Raw genomic sequence first — 19,880 nt, 5'->3', positions numbered from 1 at the left:
ATTCATGAAATTAAGCTGGTCATTAATGTTTCACTGGCATCTTTTTCCTTAGTGTAACATGGTTATGAACTGATTTCGTAGACAACTGCAAAAGAGATATAGATAAATTCAAAAGCCAAAAGCCATCTGCCCTCTGACATTCTTATCTCTGAAATCAGTACATCACTACTGCCTAACACTGTCAGAAACTTACTATTTGACTTAGCTTCAAAAGGCGGGGGGGGGGGGGCAGAGGGGGCATTTGGTGAAGTCAAAGTAACAAGGACCAAAAAGGACAATGACGTAAATCAAGTCTTTTACCCTGTGCATGAATAAATATTGGGTTAAATATATCATACTGATCAATATGAAAAAGTAAACTATCCACAAGAGAAACCACAAGTAAATTAAGTAGACATGTCCACATAATATACTTTGGCTCTTATTACTAGAGTGGATTTTTCAAACCAATGTATGCAATCTGGAGAAAACACTACTATCATCCCCCAAACAGAACACAAAGTTCCTTCAATCACTGACAGAGATAACACAGTGGCAACACGATGGCAAAAAGCAGCTCTTCTGCAAACAGGTGGTTTTAAAATTTTACTTAAGCCACTGAAAGGACTGAGGAAAGGAAAATTTTTTCATTCTAAGGAAAATACAGGCGTGCACATACACACGTTTTACCATAGTAGGAGCCTCAAATTTTTAAAAGCCCCAAACAAAACACAACAAAAAACTACAAAGCAGTTTATTTTAGCTCAAAAGTGCTGACATTGGGTTAGTACGTCTAAAATCACTGTTTGTTATTATATCTGTCTTATCGCATGCATAAAGGTCTCAGGGAGAAGTCAAAGGAAATGGTCATGTATTTCAGGAAGGACTTTATTCACAGGAAGAAAGATAACATTTTTACAGAAACAGAGTGCAAGAGAGAATCAAAAACTGTTGACGAGAGGAAAATACAGTTTATTTTGTATTTCTGAAGGCACTGTATTTTCATGCTTTCAATACCTTATCCCATTCTTCCCTATGTTATTTTCATAAGCAATACTAAGGCTAGCAGGGGCTGCTATAGCTGACACACAGATCTTTATTTCTATACTTTGCAAATATGCAGAATTCCGAGACTGGAGGTGGGGCAGCAGACTGGAGGTGCCCGGAAACGCGAAACGCTTACAGGGGCAAAGGGGAAGTGCGGGATAGACTACGTGAGAAATGAGCGCTTTGAGAAAATCCATCTCTCTCGAACACCCGTGGTTCTTCAGTCACTGCCACTCAGGGACTTCTTTAACCCCCACTCCGAAGTAAACAGCCAGGTCCCAAGCCAAAGAACACCCCTACCGTCGCGGGCCCTCCACTTCCCTCCCTGCCAGCCCACACGGGTCTCCGGCTCCTCGCTCCTCCGCCTCCCCCGCAGACCTCCCGCGGAGGCAAAGTTTCCAGCCTCTCCCACTTTCCCCGGCCCTGCGGTGGCCGCGGCGGCCTTCCGGGAACCCGCCAGCTGCGTCCCCCGCCCTCCCTAGGCGAGCCCGCGGGCAGTCGGTACCTCGATGTCCACCACGTCCTTGCTTAGCACAGGGGCCATGGCGTTGCCCACGGCCTGGAGTCTCCTACAGACGAACCCTCCGTGCGTCCTCAGGCTCCAGACGGAGACCAAAGCAACAGCTTGCTCGAGCTCCCGTGGAAATGGAAAGCAGAAGGAAGTCGCTGCGGGGGCGGGGCGGGCGCAGGGCGGTGACGCCCCCAGGGCGGGGCTGCGCGATAGGCCCTGCGGTTCCCCGAGCGCTGCACGGTGGGCCGAGTGGCGGGAAGGAGCCCGCCCCCTGTCTCCCGCCTTCGGCCCCCAGCCTAGCAGCTTGTTTTCCTTCTACTCTCGGAAGGAAGGGAGGGAGAGAGCGCTCGTTCTGGGGACTGGCCTTTGCTCTGTAAACTGTTAAAGGCTGAGCTAGGTACGTAGGGGCCAGATGTGATTAAAGGTAAAAACAGTCGGCGCTCTAAGTAACTAATTACTCCTTTTCTCTCCTTCCGCAGGAGCCCTGCGAGGTGCAGAAACATTGTCTTATGGGCAGCTGCATCTTCAGAATTCCTCAGGGGTAAGATAGTAGTAAATGTTCCTCAGGCAATCCAACAAGTAGGCGAGAACAGGCAAGTGCAGTGGTCTTCTGAGAATTGACAATCCCTGGGGGCAGGGGCGAAGAGAAAGGGGGCCCGGAATGGAAGTGAGCAAAAATTTCTACAGACAGAAGCTGCAAGTAGTAAAGTCCTGTAGGTGGTACAAAATCAAGGTTGTATTTTTGCAGTGCAGTCCGTTCTAATGTCTATCTTTAAAAATTGCTCTAAAATGTGAAGCTCTTTTGAAGAATTGTTCTTTATGTTTTGTTCTATAGCTTGCTGGGGAGAGGGGAACGATTTCATTTAGAGACGGTCTCAATCCAGAAAATAATTCTCCTCATCTTTGAGTGTATCTGTACTCCAGAGGTCCCTCTTTTCTCCCTCCATCGTCCTCTCTTCTCCTGTTAACTCGTCCTGCTTACTTCTGTTAAGGCTTTTATCACACTTCTTAGTCCTCTTGGCTAGATAGTGAGCACCTTGGATTCTAGTATTTCCTCTTTATCATTATTCTTTCAACAAATATTTATTAAACATTTTCATTCATTCAACAGGTATTTAGTAAACATTTTCAATTACCAAACACTGTTAGGTGCTCTGCCTATAGTCTTCAAGAAGACACATCAGTCTCATGGAAATTTTACTCAGAGTAAGGAAGTGAGCAAACTAGTAGGAGACTGAGATGCCTGCTTGGAAGATTAGAGGACTAGGACAGAATAACTGGGGTGTGAGTGTTCACTACCTTGAGTGGTTGGGAAGACTACTTTAAAGAAACCATCAGATTACCGTCCAGAACCTGGATAGAGGCTGGATACATTTTTCTTAAATCTAATAGTATATTAAGAGAAAGTAGAAAGTTACGTAGACACCTTGGACTCTTCTTGACTCCCCTTTTCTCCCACATTTAATGCATCCCAAGCTCTCAGGATTCAACCTCCTAAATACATCTTGGAACATTTCTTCATTTCTCCTTCTTCACTGCATCCACCAAGATCCAAGCTGCTGGTATTGCAGCTTCTACTCTTACCCCTCTCCCCTCCAGATTGAGCTTTAAAAAGTATCGATTGGCTCATCACACACACACACACACAGCATAAATCTTTCAGTGGTTCCCACTGTATTCAGAATAAAATACAAACCCATAGTGACCTCTCAATAACCTGCTCTTCCCCTCTTCTCCAACCTCACCTAGGGCTACTCTTGCCATGAGTCATTATGTTCCAGCCACAAAGTAATCTTCCCATTCTCCAATCACTTTTCTCCCTTTACACATGTCCTCCATTCTACTTGTACTTTAGGTTTCAGAGAAACCTTCCCTGACCTATCCCCACCACCAACAAAATTAGACCCACCCTGTCTCTGTTGTTCTCTTTCAGGGCACCGTATTTTTGTCTCCATAGCCCTGTCAGATTTTATTTGCATATTTATTTGAGTGTGATTTGTTTAATATCTGTCTTCTATTTAGAATGTAAGCACCAGGAAGGGAGGGTTCACATCTGGCTTGGTAACCTACTGAATATTCAGTGTCTAGGCCAGGACTGAAACATGAGACCAGGCATACTAGGTGACTGAATGAACTCAGTAAATCCTAAAGTTAGTTTATGCAGTAAGCAATTCATTTTAGAAACTTTAGTTTTACTTTACGGTTTTACTTTACCATATATTCTTCTCAATGTTCCACTTATTCCTGGGAAGTAAAATCATAGTATCTATCAATGATTTTCTAGTTAAAATGTGTCAAACTAACTACTTTTCTTTTCATGGAGTAAAATTCCAAAGTCTGATTTCCTTCATCGTCCTACGACCATACCTTACTCACCACCAAAGTCATCTATATCCTCTTTCTTAGAGATATTTTTTATATATGCATACATATATCATACATACATATACACATATTTAGAAGGAGAGAAAGATATACACATGTGTTCATTTATCCACATATGTATATAATATGATATATATAATTTTAATATGTATGATTCCTTCTCCAGTTTAACCAGAAAGTTTCAATAGTCAATTTCCTGACCACCAGAGATATGGATTTATGCATTGTTTTAGGTTGCACACTAATACAAATCTTATCAGTTAGCAATCCATACTTTAGTTGTCCAAGTTATCCTTAAGAGTTAGACACTATATTTCCATTTTGATTTTATGTGATTATTATTCTCCTAAACCACCTTAGAGGATAAAAGACCAAAATATGCTGTCTTTCCAAAGGTGAGAGCTTCTTCAGTGATACTCAATAATCAAATAGAAAATTTAAATGTTATTTTACCATCCTCTCAATCTCACCAAACAGATGTATCCTATTCTGAGATATTTAATTAAGGCATATAATCACATTGCTCACATGCCACACCTATACTCCATGATCAGTGATGGAATCTAGTAATATTTTAAATCCGTTGAAATTCCACATTAACATTAAACACAGTTGTACCTGTAAATAATCCAAGCTGTTTAAAGCTAACTGCAAATGCATTCACACTATACTTTTTTAAAGTCGTAAATTATGATGGCACTTGTCAAGCTGTCCCTCCATTTGGAAGCACAGTCAAATATCAGGTGTTCCACATTACTTTTTTGTAGGCTTTAGAGGGACAGCATATCAAATAGTGTACAAATTTACCAAAATGCATCTCAGCCTAATAATTTACATTACACAAATGAATATTATTATTATTACCATAATCAGAAGGAAGGCTTTTGAGTCATCTTTCATTTCTGGAAAGTTATTCAGTACCACGATTTTGGAAACACAATAAAAATTTAGATTTCCATATGCTTTTATTTCCCCTCTTTAGTCTAGAATTAAGCAATTTTTAAAACATTCTTTGGAAGATGATTTTCTTCCAAAAAGTCAGAGCCTTTGATTTAGCATAAAACCTTTTTTCCCCCATCTGATTTTCTAAGGCCAGATTAACTCCTATCCAAACTGACCAAGAGGATAGTGACTAAAAATCAGTTGGGCTCAAATATATCAAGTATTCCTGCTCAAAAAGGTAATAATGTATATATTAGTCCTATTTTATGGAATAAACATGGTATAATTTATTCAGCTGCATATGCCATGTATCCTATATAAGCCTGCATGTATCCTATATAAGCCCACACATACACACATGTGGGTGCTACATATATGCATATATATTATGTAATGCCATAAAAATCACAGATAACAAAGAGAAAATATAAATTCCTGTCACAAATTTATTCAATGATTACTTATTGAATGCTATTTTTTCAGGCCCTGAGATAGGCATTAGTGATACTTCAGTGTATAGTAAAGACAATGTCCTTGTCATCACAAAAATTAAGCCACTAGTTCAAAAACTCATACTGTCACATAGTGATTTTGAGTAAGTGATTTAAATGAATGGGGTTATTATGAGAATTAAATGACAAAATATATGATAGTATTTTGTACATTGCAAAACACCATGCAGTGTTACACGTTAAATGTTTAAAGATATGTTCTCCAATGCTCATATTCCAGATATACACCATTGGGGTATGGTTGACTATGAATGATTTGGGGTAAAATGCAGTGTGAGTTGGAGGTTTATAGACTTAGCTGACTTAAACTAGGGGAAAAATATCCTCTAGAATGAATATTCCCTGAATTTCTGTCATTACCTCAAGACTTTTTTCTCAGGCTTGTTGCTTCTCTCTCACAATCAAAACTTACCATAATCCCAGCAGCTGGCAGTTAATAGCTGTCTCTTGGTTTTCTTGCTGAGATTTTACTCTTTCATAGTTTCAAGTGTGTTTATATTGGGGATTGAGACAGAACCTTACTGAAATTATTCAGTGTTTCTTTTGGTCAACTGCAGTGGATGTCTGATGTGCCTCACAGGTTCCCACCCTTCCCTGCAAGTTAAGACTAACGTACTCATTCTCACAGCTGCTGGGCCTGTTGGCAGAAGAGTGGCTTTGCTGAGTCACTCTTGGGAAATTGTCCCTGGCTAAAGAGAGCTATTCACTTAAGGGTCATTCCTCTTCCTCAGGTAATGCACATCCAATAACTGATTGATGTGGGACCATAAAGGTTTGGCACTTGCCTAAATTAAAGATGTCTTTGAGGGGCCATCCCAACTTCAGAGGTCCCTGAAGGGATCATCTGAGACATTTGTTAGAATTGACAAGAGTTCAACTTCTCCCCCTGTCCAACCTGCTTCATTCTCCACTCCCACAGGTCCTCATCCAGATAGCAATTCCCAATAAATAAACTGCCTGCCTGCACATTTCTATCTTAGGTCTACTTCCCAGGGGACCTAAGCTGCATTATCACCACTGTATATTATTTCACTGATAAAATATATTGCGTGTAAAATGTACTTAATTATCCATGTGTCTGGACATAAAAAACACTGACTCCTATAATAAAGTCTCATCATTTATTTCAGTATTCTGAGATATTCCTATATTTGTTCATATATTTATTTATACCACAAATAACTATATGCCTAATACATACTAGGTATAGTGAATAACATTAGAAGTACCATGGTAAGCAAAAAAGAAATGAAGTCTCTGCTTATGCAGCTTGCAGATGAGTTAGAGAGATAAACATTGTCAAGTAATCACACAAAAATATAGTATTTACTATGAATAACAATATCAAGGAAAATATAGAGAACTGTTATATCAGAAGGACTGGGAAATCAGTGAAAGACACCTTGAGTAAATGACCTTGCTGCTAATTTCTGAAGGACAGTAGAAGTTAAGAAGGCAAAAAAAGAAGAGATCAAAAGCATTCCAGGCAAGGAAATAATCTCTGCAAAGACTCCAAGAACAGTGGTATCCTAGTGGAAGGGAAAGAAGGCTCTGATATCTGGAGATCAGGAAGCCAGGTGGAAAGTGTCCCAGAGTGAGGCAGTAGAAACAAAAATGGACTGTGGTGTTTTAGTCTTAGTTTAGGATTTTGAATATTATCCTATAAGAAATGAGAAGTAATGGAAGTTTTTTAAAGCAGTGGAATGACATGATCAAATATGTATTTTGAAGTATCACTCTGATTGCAGTGTATGTGTAATTGCATATTCATATATTCACTTGGGTAAATATGTGAAAATCAACCAAGGCAAGTGATTTCTGGGGATGGGCTCAGTCATTTCCTCCACATGTTAGCCTGGCTGATAGTCACCATGGTCATAGAAACCAAAATAGTGAGTTTCCTACCATATATTGTCATTGTCATTTATTATTTTATTTATTGTTTATTATATTTATTTATTATGTCATTGTCATTTATTATTTTCTAATAATTAAAAAGCAGATCTCTATTTTCTTTTTATTCTTAATTTTTTTAACTTTTTTCTTTTTTAAAATTAATTAATTTATTTTTTGGCTGTGTTGGGTCTTCATTGCTGTGCACAGGCATTCTCTAGTTGCATTGAGCAGGGGCTGCTCTTCGTTGCGGTGCATGGGCTTCTCATTGCAGTGGCTTCTCTTGTTGCGGAGCGCGAGCTCTAAGTGCGCGGGCTTCAGTAGCTGTGGCTCACGGGCTTAGTTGCTCCATGGCATGTGGGATCTTCGCGGACCAGGAATCAAACCCGTGTCCCCTGCATTAGCAGCTGGATTCTTAACCACTGCCCCACTAGGGAAGTCCCTCTATTTTCTTTTTAATTGAGGTGTAGTTGATTTATAATATTATATTCGTTTCAGATGTACAACACAGTGATTCAAAATTTTTAGAGATTATACTCCATTTGAAGTTATTATAAAATATTGGCTATATTCCATATGCTATATAATATATCTTTGTACCTTATTTATTTTATACATACTAGTTTGTACTTCTTAATCTTCTAACTATTTTTCCCCTCCACCTTTCCCTCTCCCCACTGGTAACTACTAGTTTGTTCTCTATATCTGTGAGTGTTTTTCTGTTTTGTTACATTGATTCTGCCCCAGGATCCAGCCCCACTCACCAGCAGGCAAGCACCAGCTTTGGGACACCACAGAACCCATAGCCAGTGATGTCAGGATCCAGCCCCACCCACCAGCAGGCCAACACTATCTCTGAGAACCCTAACCCTGCAACCACCCACCCCAGAACCTGGTTCTGCTTACCAGTGAGCCAGCACTAGCCCTGGGACCCTGGCCCCCCTCCCCGGGCTTCCACAGTCAGCTGCTTCACAACTTGGCCCCACCAAACAGTGGCCATCAGCTTCCACACAAAGCAGGGCCTAGCAAACAACCAGACTGACAGCAGCCACCCACAGCCAACCACAACAGAAGTACCCATGCAGCCAACAGAGGGGGTACCCCTAGTACACATAGCTGTAGTGACCAGAGAGAAGGGAGTGCACTGCTGGGACCCAAAGAACATCTTCATAAAAGGCCACTTTTCCCAGGTCAGGAAGCATAACCAACCTATCAGATACATAGAGATAAAAACAGCAACTTAGGCAAAATGAAGTGACAAAGGAACAAGATAAAACTACAGAAAAACTAAGTGAAGTAGAGCTAGATAGGCAGTCTACCAGATAAAGAGTTCAAAATAATGATTGTGAAGATGGTCAAAGATCTCAGGAGAAGAATGGATGAACAAAGTGAGAAGTCAGAGGTTTTTAGCAAAGAGTTAGAAAATATAAAGTAGAACCAGAGGTGAAGAATATAATAATTGAAATGAAAAATACACTACAAGGAATCAACAGTAGATGAAATGATACAGAGGAATGGATCAGTGAGCTGGAGGACAAGAGTAGTGGAAATCACTGAAGCTGAACAAAAAAAAGAAAAAAGAATGAAAAGAAATAAGGACAGTTTACAAGACCTCTAGGACAACATAAAACATAGAAATGTTCACCTTATAGTGGTCCCAGGAGAAGAGTGAGAGAGAAAGTGGCAGAGAACGTATTTGAAGGTATAATAGCTGAAAACTTCCCTAGCCTGGGAATATAAACAGACATCCAGGTCCAGGAAGCACAGAGAGTCCCAAACAAGATCAACACAAAGAGGACCACACCAAAGTACATTGTAATTAAAATGACAAAGCAAAAATTAAAGACAGAGGCTAGATTATTAAAAAGCATCAAGGGAAAATCAATGAGTTATGTACAAGGGAACTCTCAGAAGGCTATCAGCTGACTTTTCAGCAGAAACTCTGCAGGCCAGAAGGAAGTGGCATGACATATTTAAAGTGATAAAGGGGAAAACCTACAACTAAGAATACTCTACCTGGCAAGGCTTTCTTTCAGATTTGATGGAGAAATCAAAAGTTTTACAGACAAGCAAAAGGAGAAAGAGTTCAGCACCAGCTTTACAAGAAACAGTAAAGAGACTTCTCTAAGGGAAAAAGAGAAGGCCACAACTACAAAGATGAAAATTACAAAAAGAAAAAGCTCATTGTTAAAGGCAAATATCTGGTAAACGTAGTTAATCCACCACATACAAAGCTAGTAGGAAGGTTAAAAGACAAAATCATCTATAATAAAATCATCTATATCTGCAATTGGAAGTTAAGGGATACACAAAACAAAAAGATGTAAAATATGATGTCAAAAACAGTAGTAGTGAGGGGCGAGGAGTAAAAATGCAGTGTTGTTAAAATGCATTTAAAATTAAGAGATCAGCAACTTAAAACAATTATATATATATATATATATATATATATATATACACCTGTAATACATACACGCTGAAAAAAGAGAAATGAATTCAAGCAGTGTTAAAGATAGTCATCAAGACACAAGGGCAAAGAACAAAATAAGAAGAAAGGAACAAAAAAGAGCTATTAAAAACAACCCTCAAACAATTAGCAAAATGGCAATAAGCACATACCTATCAATAATTACTTTAAATGTAAATAAACTGAATGCTCCAATCAAAGACATAGAGGGGCTGAATGGAGACCAAAAAAAAAACCCATGTAATATGCTGCCTACAAGGGACTCGCTTCAGATCTAAAGACACATACAGACTAAAAGTGAGAGGATGAGGAAAAAGTATTCCATTCAAATGTAAATCAAAAGAAAGCTGGGGTAGCAATACTTATATTAGACTAAATAGACTTTAAAATAAAGACTGTAACAGAGACAAAGAAGGACATTACGTAATGATTAAGGAATCAATCCAAGAACATGTAACAATTTTAAACATATATGCACCGAACATAACAGCACCTAAATACATAAAGCAAATATTAACAGACATTAAGGGAGAAATTGACAGTAACACAATAATAGTAGGGGCATTTAACTCCCCACTTGCATCAATGGACGGATCATCCATACAGAAAACCAATAAGGAAACACTGGCCTTAAATAACACGTTAGACCAGGTGGACTTAATAGATATATAGATAACATTCCATCCAAAAGCAGCATATGTGTTCTTTTCAAGTGCACATGGAACATTCTCCAGGACAGAACACGTGTTAGGCCACAATACAAGCCTCAGTAAATTTAAGAAAATTGAAATCATATCAAGCATGTTTTCCAGCCACAATTCCATGAGACTTGAAATCAGTGACAAGAAAAAAAACTGCAAAAAAAGACAAACACGTAGAAGCTAAACAATATGCTACTGAACGATTAATGGATTACTGAAGAAATCAAAGAAGAAATTTTTAAAAACCTGGAGGCAAATGAAAACAAAAACATAACAATGGATAATCTATGGGATGCAGCAAAAGCACTTTTAAGAGGGAAGTTTATAGTGATACAAGCCTACCCAAGGAAATATGAAAAACCTCAAGTAAACAACCTAATCTTACACCTAAGGAACTAGAAGAACAAACAAAATCCAAAGATAGTAGAAGGAAAGAAATCATAAACATCAGAGCAGAAATAAAGGAAATAGAGACTAAAAATACAATAGAAAAGATCAGTGAAACTAAGCTGGTTCTTTAAAAAGGTAAACAATATTGATAAACCTTGAGCCAGCCTCACCAAGAAAAAAGAGAGAAGGCCCAAATCAATAAATCAGAAATGAAAAAGGAGAAATTACAACAGACACCACAGAAATACAAAGGATCATAAGAGATTACTACAAACAATTATACTCCAGTTTGAACAACCTAGAAGAAATGAACAAATTCCTAGAAATGTACCATCTTCCAATACTGAACAGGAAAGAAATAGGAAATACGAACAGACCAATTACGGTAATGAAATTGAATCAGTAATTTTTAAAACTCCCCCAAAACAAAAGTCCAGGGCCAGATGGCTTCACAGGTTAATTCTGCCAAACGTGTACAGAAGAGTTAACACCGATCCTTCTCAAATTATTCCAAAATATTACAGAGGAAGGAATACTTCCAAACTCATTCTGCAAGGCCAGCATTACTCTGATACCAAAACCAGACAAAAATATCACACACACACAAAAATTATAGGTCAACATCACTGATGAACATAGATGCAAAAATCCTTAACAAAATATTAGCAAACCAAGTCCAACAATACATTAACAGGTTCTTACTCCATGATAAAGTGGGATTTATCCCAGGGATACAAGGATAGTTCAGTATCTGCAGGTCAATCAGTGTGATATACCACATTAACAAACTGAAGAATAAAAACTATACAGTCATTTCAATAGATGCAGAAAAAGCTTTTCACAAAATTAAATATCCATTTATGATTAAAAAAAAAATTTCACAAAGTCTGTGTAAAGGAAACATACCTTGGGATAATAAAGACCATATATGATAAGCCCACAGCTAATGTCATACCCCGCAGTGAAAAACTGAAAGCATTTCCTCTAAGATCAAGAATATGACAGGGATGCCCAGTCTCACTACTTTTACTCAACATAACAGTGGAAGTCCTAGCCACAACACTCAAACAAGAAAAAGAAATAAATATAGTCCAAATTGGAAAGGAAGAAGTAAGACTGTCACTGTGTGCACATGACATGATACCGCAGAAAATTCTAAAGATGCCACCAAAAAACTACTAGGGCTCATCAGTGAATTTGGTACAGTTGCATGATACAAAATTAATAAGCAGAAATCTGTTGCATTTCTATACACTAAAAACAAACTATCAGAAAGAAAAATTAAGGAAACAGTCCTAGTTATAATTGCTTCATAAAGAATAAAATGCCTAGGAATAAGTCTAACAAAGGAGGTAAAAGACCTGTACTCATAAAACTATAAGACACCAATGAAAGAAATTGTAGACAACACAAATAGCTTGAAAGATACACTGTGTTCATGTGTTGAAAGAATTAACATTGTTAACATATTTATACTACCCAAAACAATCTACAGATTCAGTGCAATCCCTATCAAAATACCAATGGCATTTTTCACAGAGCTAAAACAAATAATTTTAAAATTTGTATGGAAGCACTGAAGATTCCAAATAGCAAAAACAATCTTGAGAAAGATGAACAGAGCAAGAGGTATCACACTCCCTGACTTTAGACTATACTACAAAGCTACAGTAATCAAAGCGGTATGGTAATGGCACAAAAACAAACATAGATTAGTGGAACAGAATAGAGAGCCCAGAAATAACCCCACTCATTTATGGTCAGTTTATCTACAACAAAGGAGGGAAAAAGATATAATGGTGAAAATACAGTCTCTTCAATGCATTGTGCTGGGAAAACTGGGCAGCATATGTAAAAGAATGAAATTAGAACATTTTCTCACATCATATACAAAAATAAAATCGAAATATATTAAAGACCTAAATGTAAGACAGGAAACCATAAAACTCCTAGAGGAAAACATAGGGAGAACACTCTTTGACGTAAATCAATATTTTTTTGGATCTGTCTCCTAAGGCAAAGGAAACAAAAGCAAATATAAACACCTGGAACCTAATTAAACTTAAAAACTTTTGCACAGCTAGGGAAACTATCAACAAAATGAAAAGAAAACTTACTGAGAGAAAATATTTGCAAATGATATGACTGATGAGGGGTTAATATCCAAAAAATATAAACAGCTCATACAACTCAATATCAAAAAAATAAACAAACAAACAACTTGATTTTAAAATGGGCAGAAGGCCTGAATAGGCATTTTTTTCAAAGAAGACATACAGATTGCCAACAGACACATGAACAGATGCTCAACATCACTAATCATCAAAGAGATGCCTATTCAGGCATTTCAAATCAAAATCACAATGAGATATCACCTCACACCTGTCAGAATGGTTATCATCAAAAAAACCACAAATAACATATGTTGGTGAGGATGTGGAGAAAAGGGAAACCTTGTACAGCGTTGGTGGGAATGTAAATTGGTAGAGCCACTATGGAGTACAGTATGGAGGTTCCTCAAAAACTTGAAAACAGAACTACCATATGGTCCAACAATTCCACTTCTGGGTATATATCTGAAGAGAATGAAAACACAAAGTCAAAAACATACATGTACCCCAAGGTTCACAGCAGCATTATTTACAGTAGCCAAATATGGAAGTGGCCTAAGTGTCCATCATCATATGAATGAATAAAGAAGATGTGATATATATATATATATACATATACACAATGCAATACTGCTCAGCCATAAAAAAGGAATGAAATTTTGCCATTTGCAGTAACATGGAGAGATTTGGAGGGCATTATGCTTAGTGAAATGTCAGACAAAGAAAAACAAATACTGTATGTTATCACTTATATGTGGAATCAAAAAAATAAAACAGATCTCTATGGTTTTAATCAAAGCCTAGAAAGAAAAACCTAAACCTCAGAAGGAATTCTGTCTCTCAATCAGTGGCTACCTTCCTATCTTCCAACACGAAACTATAAAGATCCATTTTTAATCTTCTGAATAATGAATGACAGGCTATTCTTGTTCCTTGGTTTGTTTTCATGATCACCACCTCCTCTATATTGTGAGGTCCTTCTTAGTATTGAGTGTGTCTTATCTTTTCATTCTCCATGCCTAACACAGCACCTAGTAATAGTACATACATAAATATGTTGGAATTAATATTAATTATTACTCTCTCTAAACTTGACATCATACAGAAAGCCTGAGAGGAAAAGATTTCTAGTAATAAATGAATAAATAAAGGGCATTAATGGGCCATTCACAAAAAAACAAAGAATACGAGTGGATGATAAAGAAGTGAAATTGTATCAACCGAACTAATAATCAAAGAAATGCCATTTAAATGATAATGACATATGATTTTTCACCTATCAGACTGGCAAAGAAAATTTAAGGAGTGATCAAGGCATAGGAAAATTAATGGATTCATAAGACTCTATAATGAGTAAAAATTCCTTATGGTGTATAGTTACAGCAGTTTAGCAGTGCATACCCAAAGTTTAAACATGTGCATTATCTTTGTCCCAGCAGCTTCATTTCTTATATTTTTATCTTTAAAAAAAAGTTATGCTTCCATGCAAAATATACCTAAAAATATGGTTCATTCCAATGTTGTTTATGCAAAAACAAAAAGGTAACAACATAAATGTCCTACAAAAGGTGACTGATTAATAACTGTATTGAATGGGTACAGTTAAGTCTTATGCAGTCCTTAGAACTGGGGTTGTAGAATTTTACCCACAGTGAAAGATACTGGCAATATATCAAAGAACATATGAGATTATATGGTCTGAATATACATGGATAAGTAACAAACACATATTAGTTAATTATAGGAAAGAGTAAAAGTTATTTTAAAAACTCTATTGCATCATGAGCAAATACACAAGCACATATACCTTTTATAAATTTGTATATGTGCATGCAAGGAAGACCTTCCTTACTCCTACCATGGTGCTTGACACATGTTAGGCATTCTGTAATTTTCATATGAAGTATTTTATATGAAAAGCTGAATACCAAAAGTGTCGATAATATTCTACAGTCCATTCTATGAAAATAATTATTCATATTGTATTTCTGGATGAACATTTTTAAGAGGTATAGAAACTGGCAAGTAGAATTATTAATATCATAGTCCTGGCTACAATTTTTTAAGTTATAGAAACTGGCAAATAGTGAACACTACTTAAGCCTCATCTAACTAGACAAAATAATCTGAATATTTGAATAATGTCCTATTACAAAATAATTGATTGAATGTATTGATTTATTTAATCTATAAAGTAATAATTACATCAGTCTTTTGCTCCAAACCCTTCACGGCTTCCCAATTTACTCAGTAAAATTTACAGCGCCCTATAAGGCATGCATGATCTAGCTGTCTGATTCCTCTCTCCCCCTAATTCCTGCTGTTCTTGTTCACTCCAACTCTATCCAGATAGGCCTTTCCACTTGCTGTTCCCTCCGCTTGCAGTGATATTCTACCAGATATTCTAACAACGAGCCCCTCATCAGCTTCAAGCATCTATGTAAAATTCACCTTTTTGGTAAGGTCTATTCTGACTACCTGATTAAAACTGTAGCTCCCATTTCTCACATTCACCAAACCCCTTTCCTGCTTTACTGCAAACTAGCATTCTGTTTGTTTTAATTATGTGTCCATTCATCATCTACCTTAAGTTCTGTAAGGTTGTTTTGTTCACTGCTGTACTCTCAGTATCTGGACTACTACCTAGAACACTGTATATGCTTAACAAATATTTTGCCTGAATGCATGGTACAGCTAGTACATTATAGTCCCCTTTCACCTTTTCATACTCCTGTATTAGCATTTAACGTTGAATATTATACATTTATGAGTCTGTCTCACCCACCAGAGAGAATTGTTCAAAGGCAAGGACTATGTATTGTTAATCTTTGAATCCTTAGCTTACATAGTATCTAGAAATAAGTAGACACACTCAGATATGTGTTGATTGAACAAACAAATGGATTAAAAATCAGCATACTTGTATATTCTCCCAGTAGCACTTGCCCCAGTGTATCCTTAGACATTTAAAAGTTGAAATTTATCATGTATGGCAATCAGAGAAACTCCAAGCTAGAAGCTTACTCTGAAACATGTTTTCTGTTCTCATTCTTGTCTTAGCAACTTACTTGGCAATATTTGATAAATATAGTCACCTGTATAAAGTAAATAAATTTGAAAATATTTCCATTTTCTTATTTCATGTCTTAAACACATTCAAAGAGTTTCATTAGTTTTGTTTTTTCAAGTGTCCTGAGCAGTCCCTTCTCCATCTATTGAAAATGTTATCAAATTATGCTTTAAAAAAAAAATTGCATCTAATTTGCAGAATGCTAGAGAACAATTATTTGGTAGTTTTGAGGAGCAGCATTTGCCAGCGCAAAATATGTCTCTTTGGCATATTAATTGTTTTAAACTGGTTATTTTCTGAGAAACAGCAGACATGAAAGGGCTCTGAAAACCACGTAGGAGTTGCCCTTTTGGAAGAAACATAATTTGTAAGAGGAATCTCCATTTTAAGTGTGTCTTTCTGTGCCTGAGAGGAGGATGACCAAATATCTAGAAACTCTTATCAGTAGAGAAAGCAGTGACTTGAATCTGCATCGCAATCACCCTTGTTTACTATGCTGCTCCTGATACCTCCCCAAACTGACTCTCCCACCCTCAATATCCTCTTTTTTAAAAAATTTTTATTGAGGTATAATTGACTTACAATATTGTGTTAGTTTCAGATGTACAGCAAAGTGAATCTATTATACAAATACATATATCCACTCTTTTTCAGATTCTTTTCCCATATAGGTCATTACAGAGTATTGAGTAGAGTTCCCTGTGCTATTCAGCAGGTCCTTATTAGTTATCAATTATATAGATAGTAGTGTATATGTGTCAATCCCAATCTTCCAATTTATCCCTCTTTTGTCTTTAGCTGAAGATGGTGTTTATGGTGAGGGCTTCAGCCATTTTGGAGAGTTATTCAGTTTTTCTGGGTCTCTCCCATGTATACATGTTATTAAATTTTTGTTTGATTTTCTCTTCTTAATCTGTCTCATGTCAATTTAATTCTTAGACCAGCCAGAAGAACCTAGAAGGGTAGAGGAAAATTTCTTCCTTCCCAACAACAGTTTGTATCATAGACAGGATAATCGTTCCTAAAGTATTTTAACACTCTTTTAGAAGCACTAATAATTACATGTTTGTGCCATTTTATGTGACATATCTGTGTGTATATAGATATATTTTATCACTCAGTATACTGTTTAGATTTATTGCTTAAGGTTAGTCATCACTGAACTCATAAATTCAACTATCTTGTTTTAAACTTCAATTGAAAGAAATTCTTTTAAATATCGTCTTATTCTTTTCCTTTTTTTTTTTTTCAATCGGAGGAGTGGGAAGGTGAGGGATACTGATTAGCATGACTCTTCCAAGTAGCACAAATACATTTCACAATGTGATCTTTGATAAATGTCCAAATGGATTTTAAAACTAAGTAAATTGAACTGCTTTTTATTGAGTCCTATAATTTATTCCAACCATCTGTGTTACACACACACAAAAGTTTGTTTTTTAAGGGTTTTAGATTATTTTTTGTCCCCCTCAGCACCATCATTAGGATATAAAAACATTAACATATTTCAGGATTGACTTTGGCCCCCTAAAGAATATATCTTTCAGTCGAGAAACATTTTTCAACACCACTATTTGCAATTTGGAGATTAAAAAATATGGACCCAAAAACATCCTTTTGGCATCATACTTTCTATGTAAAGGCCACCAAATGTTTCTTTCTGAGAAATTGTATTGAACAGTTAGGAACTTGGCATGCTCTATTGTTCTAAGGAAAGATATTCTTGGCCCACACTTGTTGTTCCTGGGTAATGAATGACTAGAATGTGTGGACAGAGCCACCTTCCCATCTGTACTAGCCTTAGCTACCATCGATTGCTGTGTGGTGTCCTCTGTTGAACCATGCATGCTTAGTCATTAATTTTACTTAGGACTAATAAAAATACCTGCCTTGGGGGCTTCCCTGGTGGCGCAGTGGTTGAGAGTCCGCCTGCCGATGCAGGGGACACGGGTTCGTGCCCCGGTCCGGGAAGATCCCACATGCCACGGAGCGGCTGGGCCCGTAAGCCATGGCTGCTGAGCCTGCGCGTCCGGAGCCTGTGCTCCGCAACGGGAGAGGCCACAACAGTGAGAGGCCCGTGTACCGCAAAAAACAAAAACAAAAAAACCTTGCCTTTATTGATCAGCTACTGTATGCCTAGGACATTACATATAATTTCCGATTTAATCATCACAGCAATCAGAATTTAAAGATAGAGAAACTGATGCTTATGTATTTTATGGGAATTTCTGATAACTACTTTTTGTGTGTGTAGAAGTTATTATTGATAAAACAATGTTAGAAATGTGTGGATTTTGTTTGTTTGTTTTTTGTAAATGCATTGGAATTTAAAAAGTTCATTTTTAGTTTTCTTCAAGGAGAATGGTACTAGCGGGCCTCCCTCCGCTGTGGCCTCTCCCGTTGCGGAGCACAGGCTCCGGACGCGCAGGCCCAGCGGCCATGGCCCACGGGCCCAGCCGCTCCGCGGCACGTGGGATCCTCCCAGACCGGGGCGCGAACCCGGCTCCCCTGCATCGGCAGGCGGACGCGCAACCACTGCGCCACCTGGGAAGCCCGGTACTAACTTTTAAAGTGTCTACTGTGCTAAACTTCATATTAATTATCACAGTGAAAAGAAAAGAGGCTTAGTAAGATTAACTGTGTATCTTCTCAAGACTGAATCCAGGCATATCCTGGATTCTTGCCTAGGACTCCTTCATTCAGTATGTGTTTCAACCTGAAATAGTGTAATAGTAGCCTATATTCTCCTACAGAATCCACCTATCTTCCTATGTATCTATCTATTCTATTCTAGTCTAGTCTAGTCTAGTCTACCTGTGACCTATAATAATCCTGATGTTTGGGGAATGATATTATCTAAATGGTGACTTTTCTGTGCTACAGTAAGAATCAAACATATAAGTTACATATGTAACTATATGTATCAACCACATCCTATGTAAATACATGTATTTGTGGTTGATACATATAATAAGTCCATGCCTAGGTGATAAGCTCTATTGTCATCTTTCTCCCGTCATTTGCACTAAGCAGAATTACTAAGCATACAACACAAATCTCAAAACAACTCATATGATGCAATGACACAAAAAGCAATTCACACTTTAAAATGGATTGTTCTGAGAATAAGAAAAAAATTGGCTAAAGCAATAAAAGTAGAGAAAGATGAAGGAATTTGAGATCATTTAGCCTAGAGAAGATAAAGCTTACTGAGTTTGAAAAAATGATTCATTTAAATAGGTTTTTTATAAGAATAGTGAGCAGTTTTCTATTCTGACATCAGATCAGAAATGAATTAATAAATTATCAAAGAGTTTAATTGGCTATAAGGAAAATAACCTCTATGCCAAAGTGATGAAATATTAGAATGAATTACTAAGGAAGATATGAAGTCTTTATACTGGAAATCTGCACAAAGAACATAGACAACCATCCTGCCACCAAAAGTAAGCTACTGGACAACAAGATCTCAGGTAGTCTTTTCTAAATTTTTGTTTTATAGACATCATAGCTCTTTCCTTACTTTTCTTCCATCTCTCCCTGCCATTCATAACAATATCCTAAACAGTAACAATTTCTGCCTTTTCTTTTTTTTTTTAAACATCTTTATTAGAGTATAATTGCTTTACAATGGTGTGTCAGTTTCTGCTTTATGACAAAGTGAATCAGTTATACATATACATATGTCCCCATATCTCTTCCCTCTTGCATCTCCCTCCCTCTCACCCTCCCTATCCCACCCCTCTAGGGGGTCACAAAGCACCAAGCTGATCTCCCTGTGCTATGTGGCTGCTTCCCACTAGCTATCTATTTTACGTTTGGTAGTGTATATATGTCCATGCCACTCTCTCACTTTATCCCAGCTTACCCTT

The 19,880-nt window shown here is 37.3% G+C and overlaps 1 protein-coding gene and 1 long non-coding RNA gene across 2 annotated transcripts in view; one reads left to right on the top strand and one right to left on the bottom strand.

The window, feature by feature from the left end:
• DPYD (dihydropyrimidine dehydrogenase) overlaps window positions 1-1,702 on the bottom strand; it is an 840,387-nt gene extending 838,685 nt beyond the window's left edge. The window contains exon 1 of the mRNA XM_024119602.3: window positions 1,532-1,702. Within this exon, the coding sequence (XP_023975370.1) occupies window positions 1,532-1,570 (39 nt within the window). The 5' untranslated portion in view covers window positions 1,571-1,702. The remainder of the gene's footprint in view (window positions 1-1,531) is intronic.
• Window positions 1,703-1,858: 156 nt separating this feature from the next.
• LOC114486014 (uncharacterized) overlaps window positions 1,859-19,880 on the top strand; it is a 92,099-nt gene continuing 74,077 nt past the window's right edge. Inside the window, exons 1-2 of the long non-coding RNA XR_003679259.2 lie at window positions 1,859-1,934; window positions 2,017-2,078. This is a non-coding gene — a long non-coding RNA (uncharacterized lncRNA). The remainder of the gene's footprint in view (window positions 1,935-2,016; window positions 2,079-19,880) is intronic.

Source organism: Physeter macrocephalus, chromosome 4 (assembly GCF_002837175.3).
Source record: "Physeter macrocephalus isolate SW-GA chromosome 4, ASM283717v5, whole genome shotgun sequence".
In the NCBI taxonomy this organism is placed as follows: domain Eukaryota; kingdom Metazoa; phylum Chordata; class Mammalia; order Artiodactyla; family Physeteridae; genus Physeter; species Physeter macrocephalus.
The sequence above is the reverse complement of the archived record's forward strand: the minus strand, read 5'-3'. Positions and strand labels throughout refer to the sequence as shown.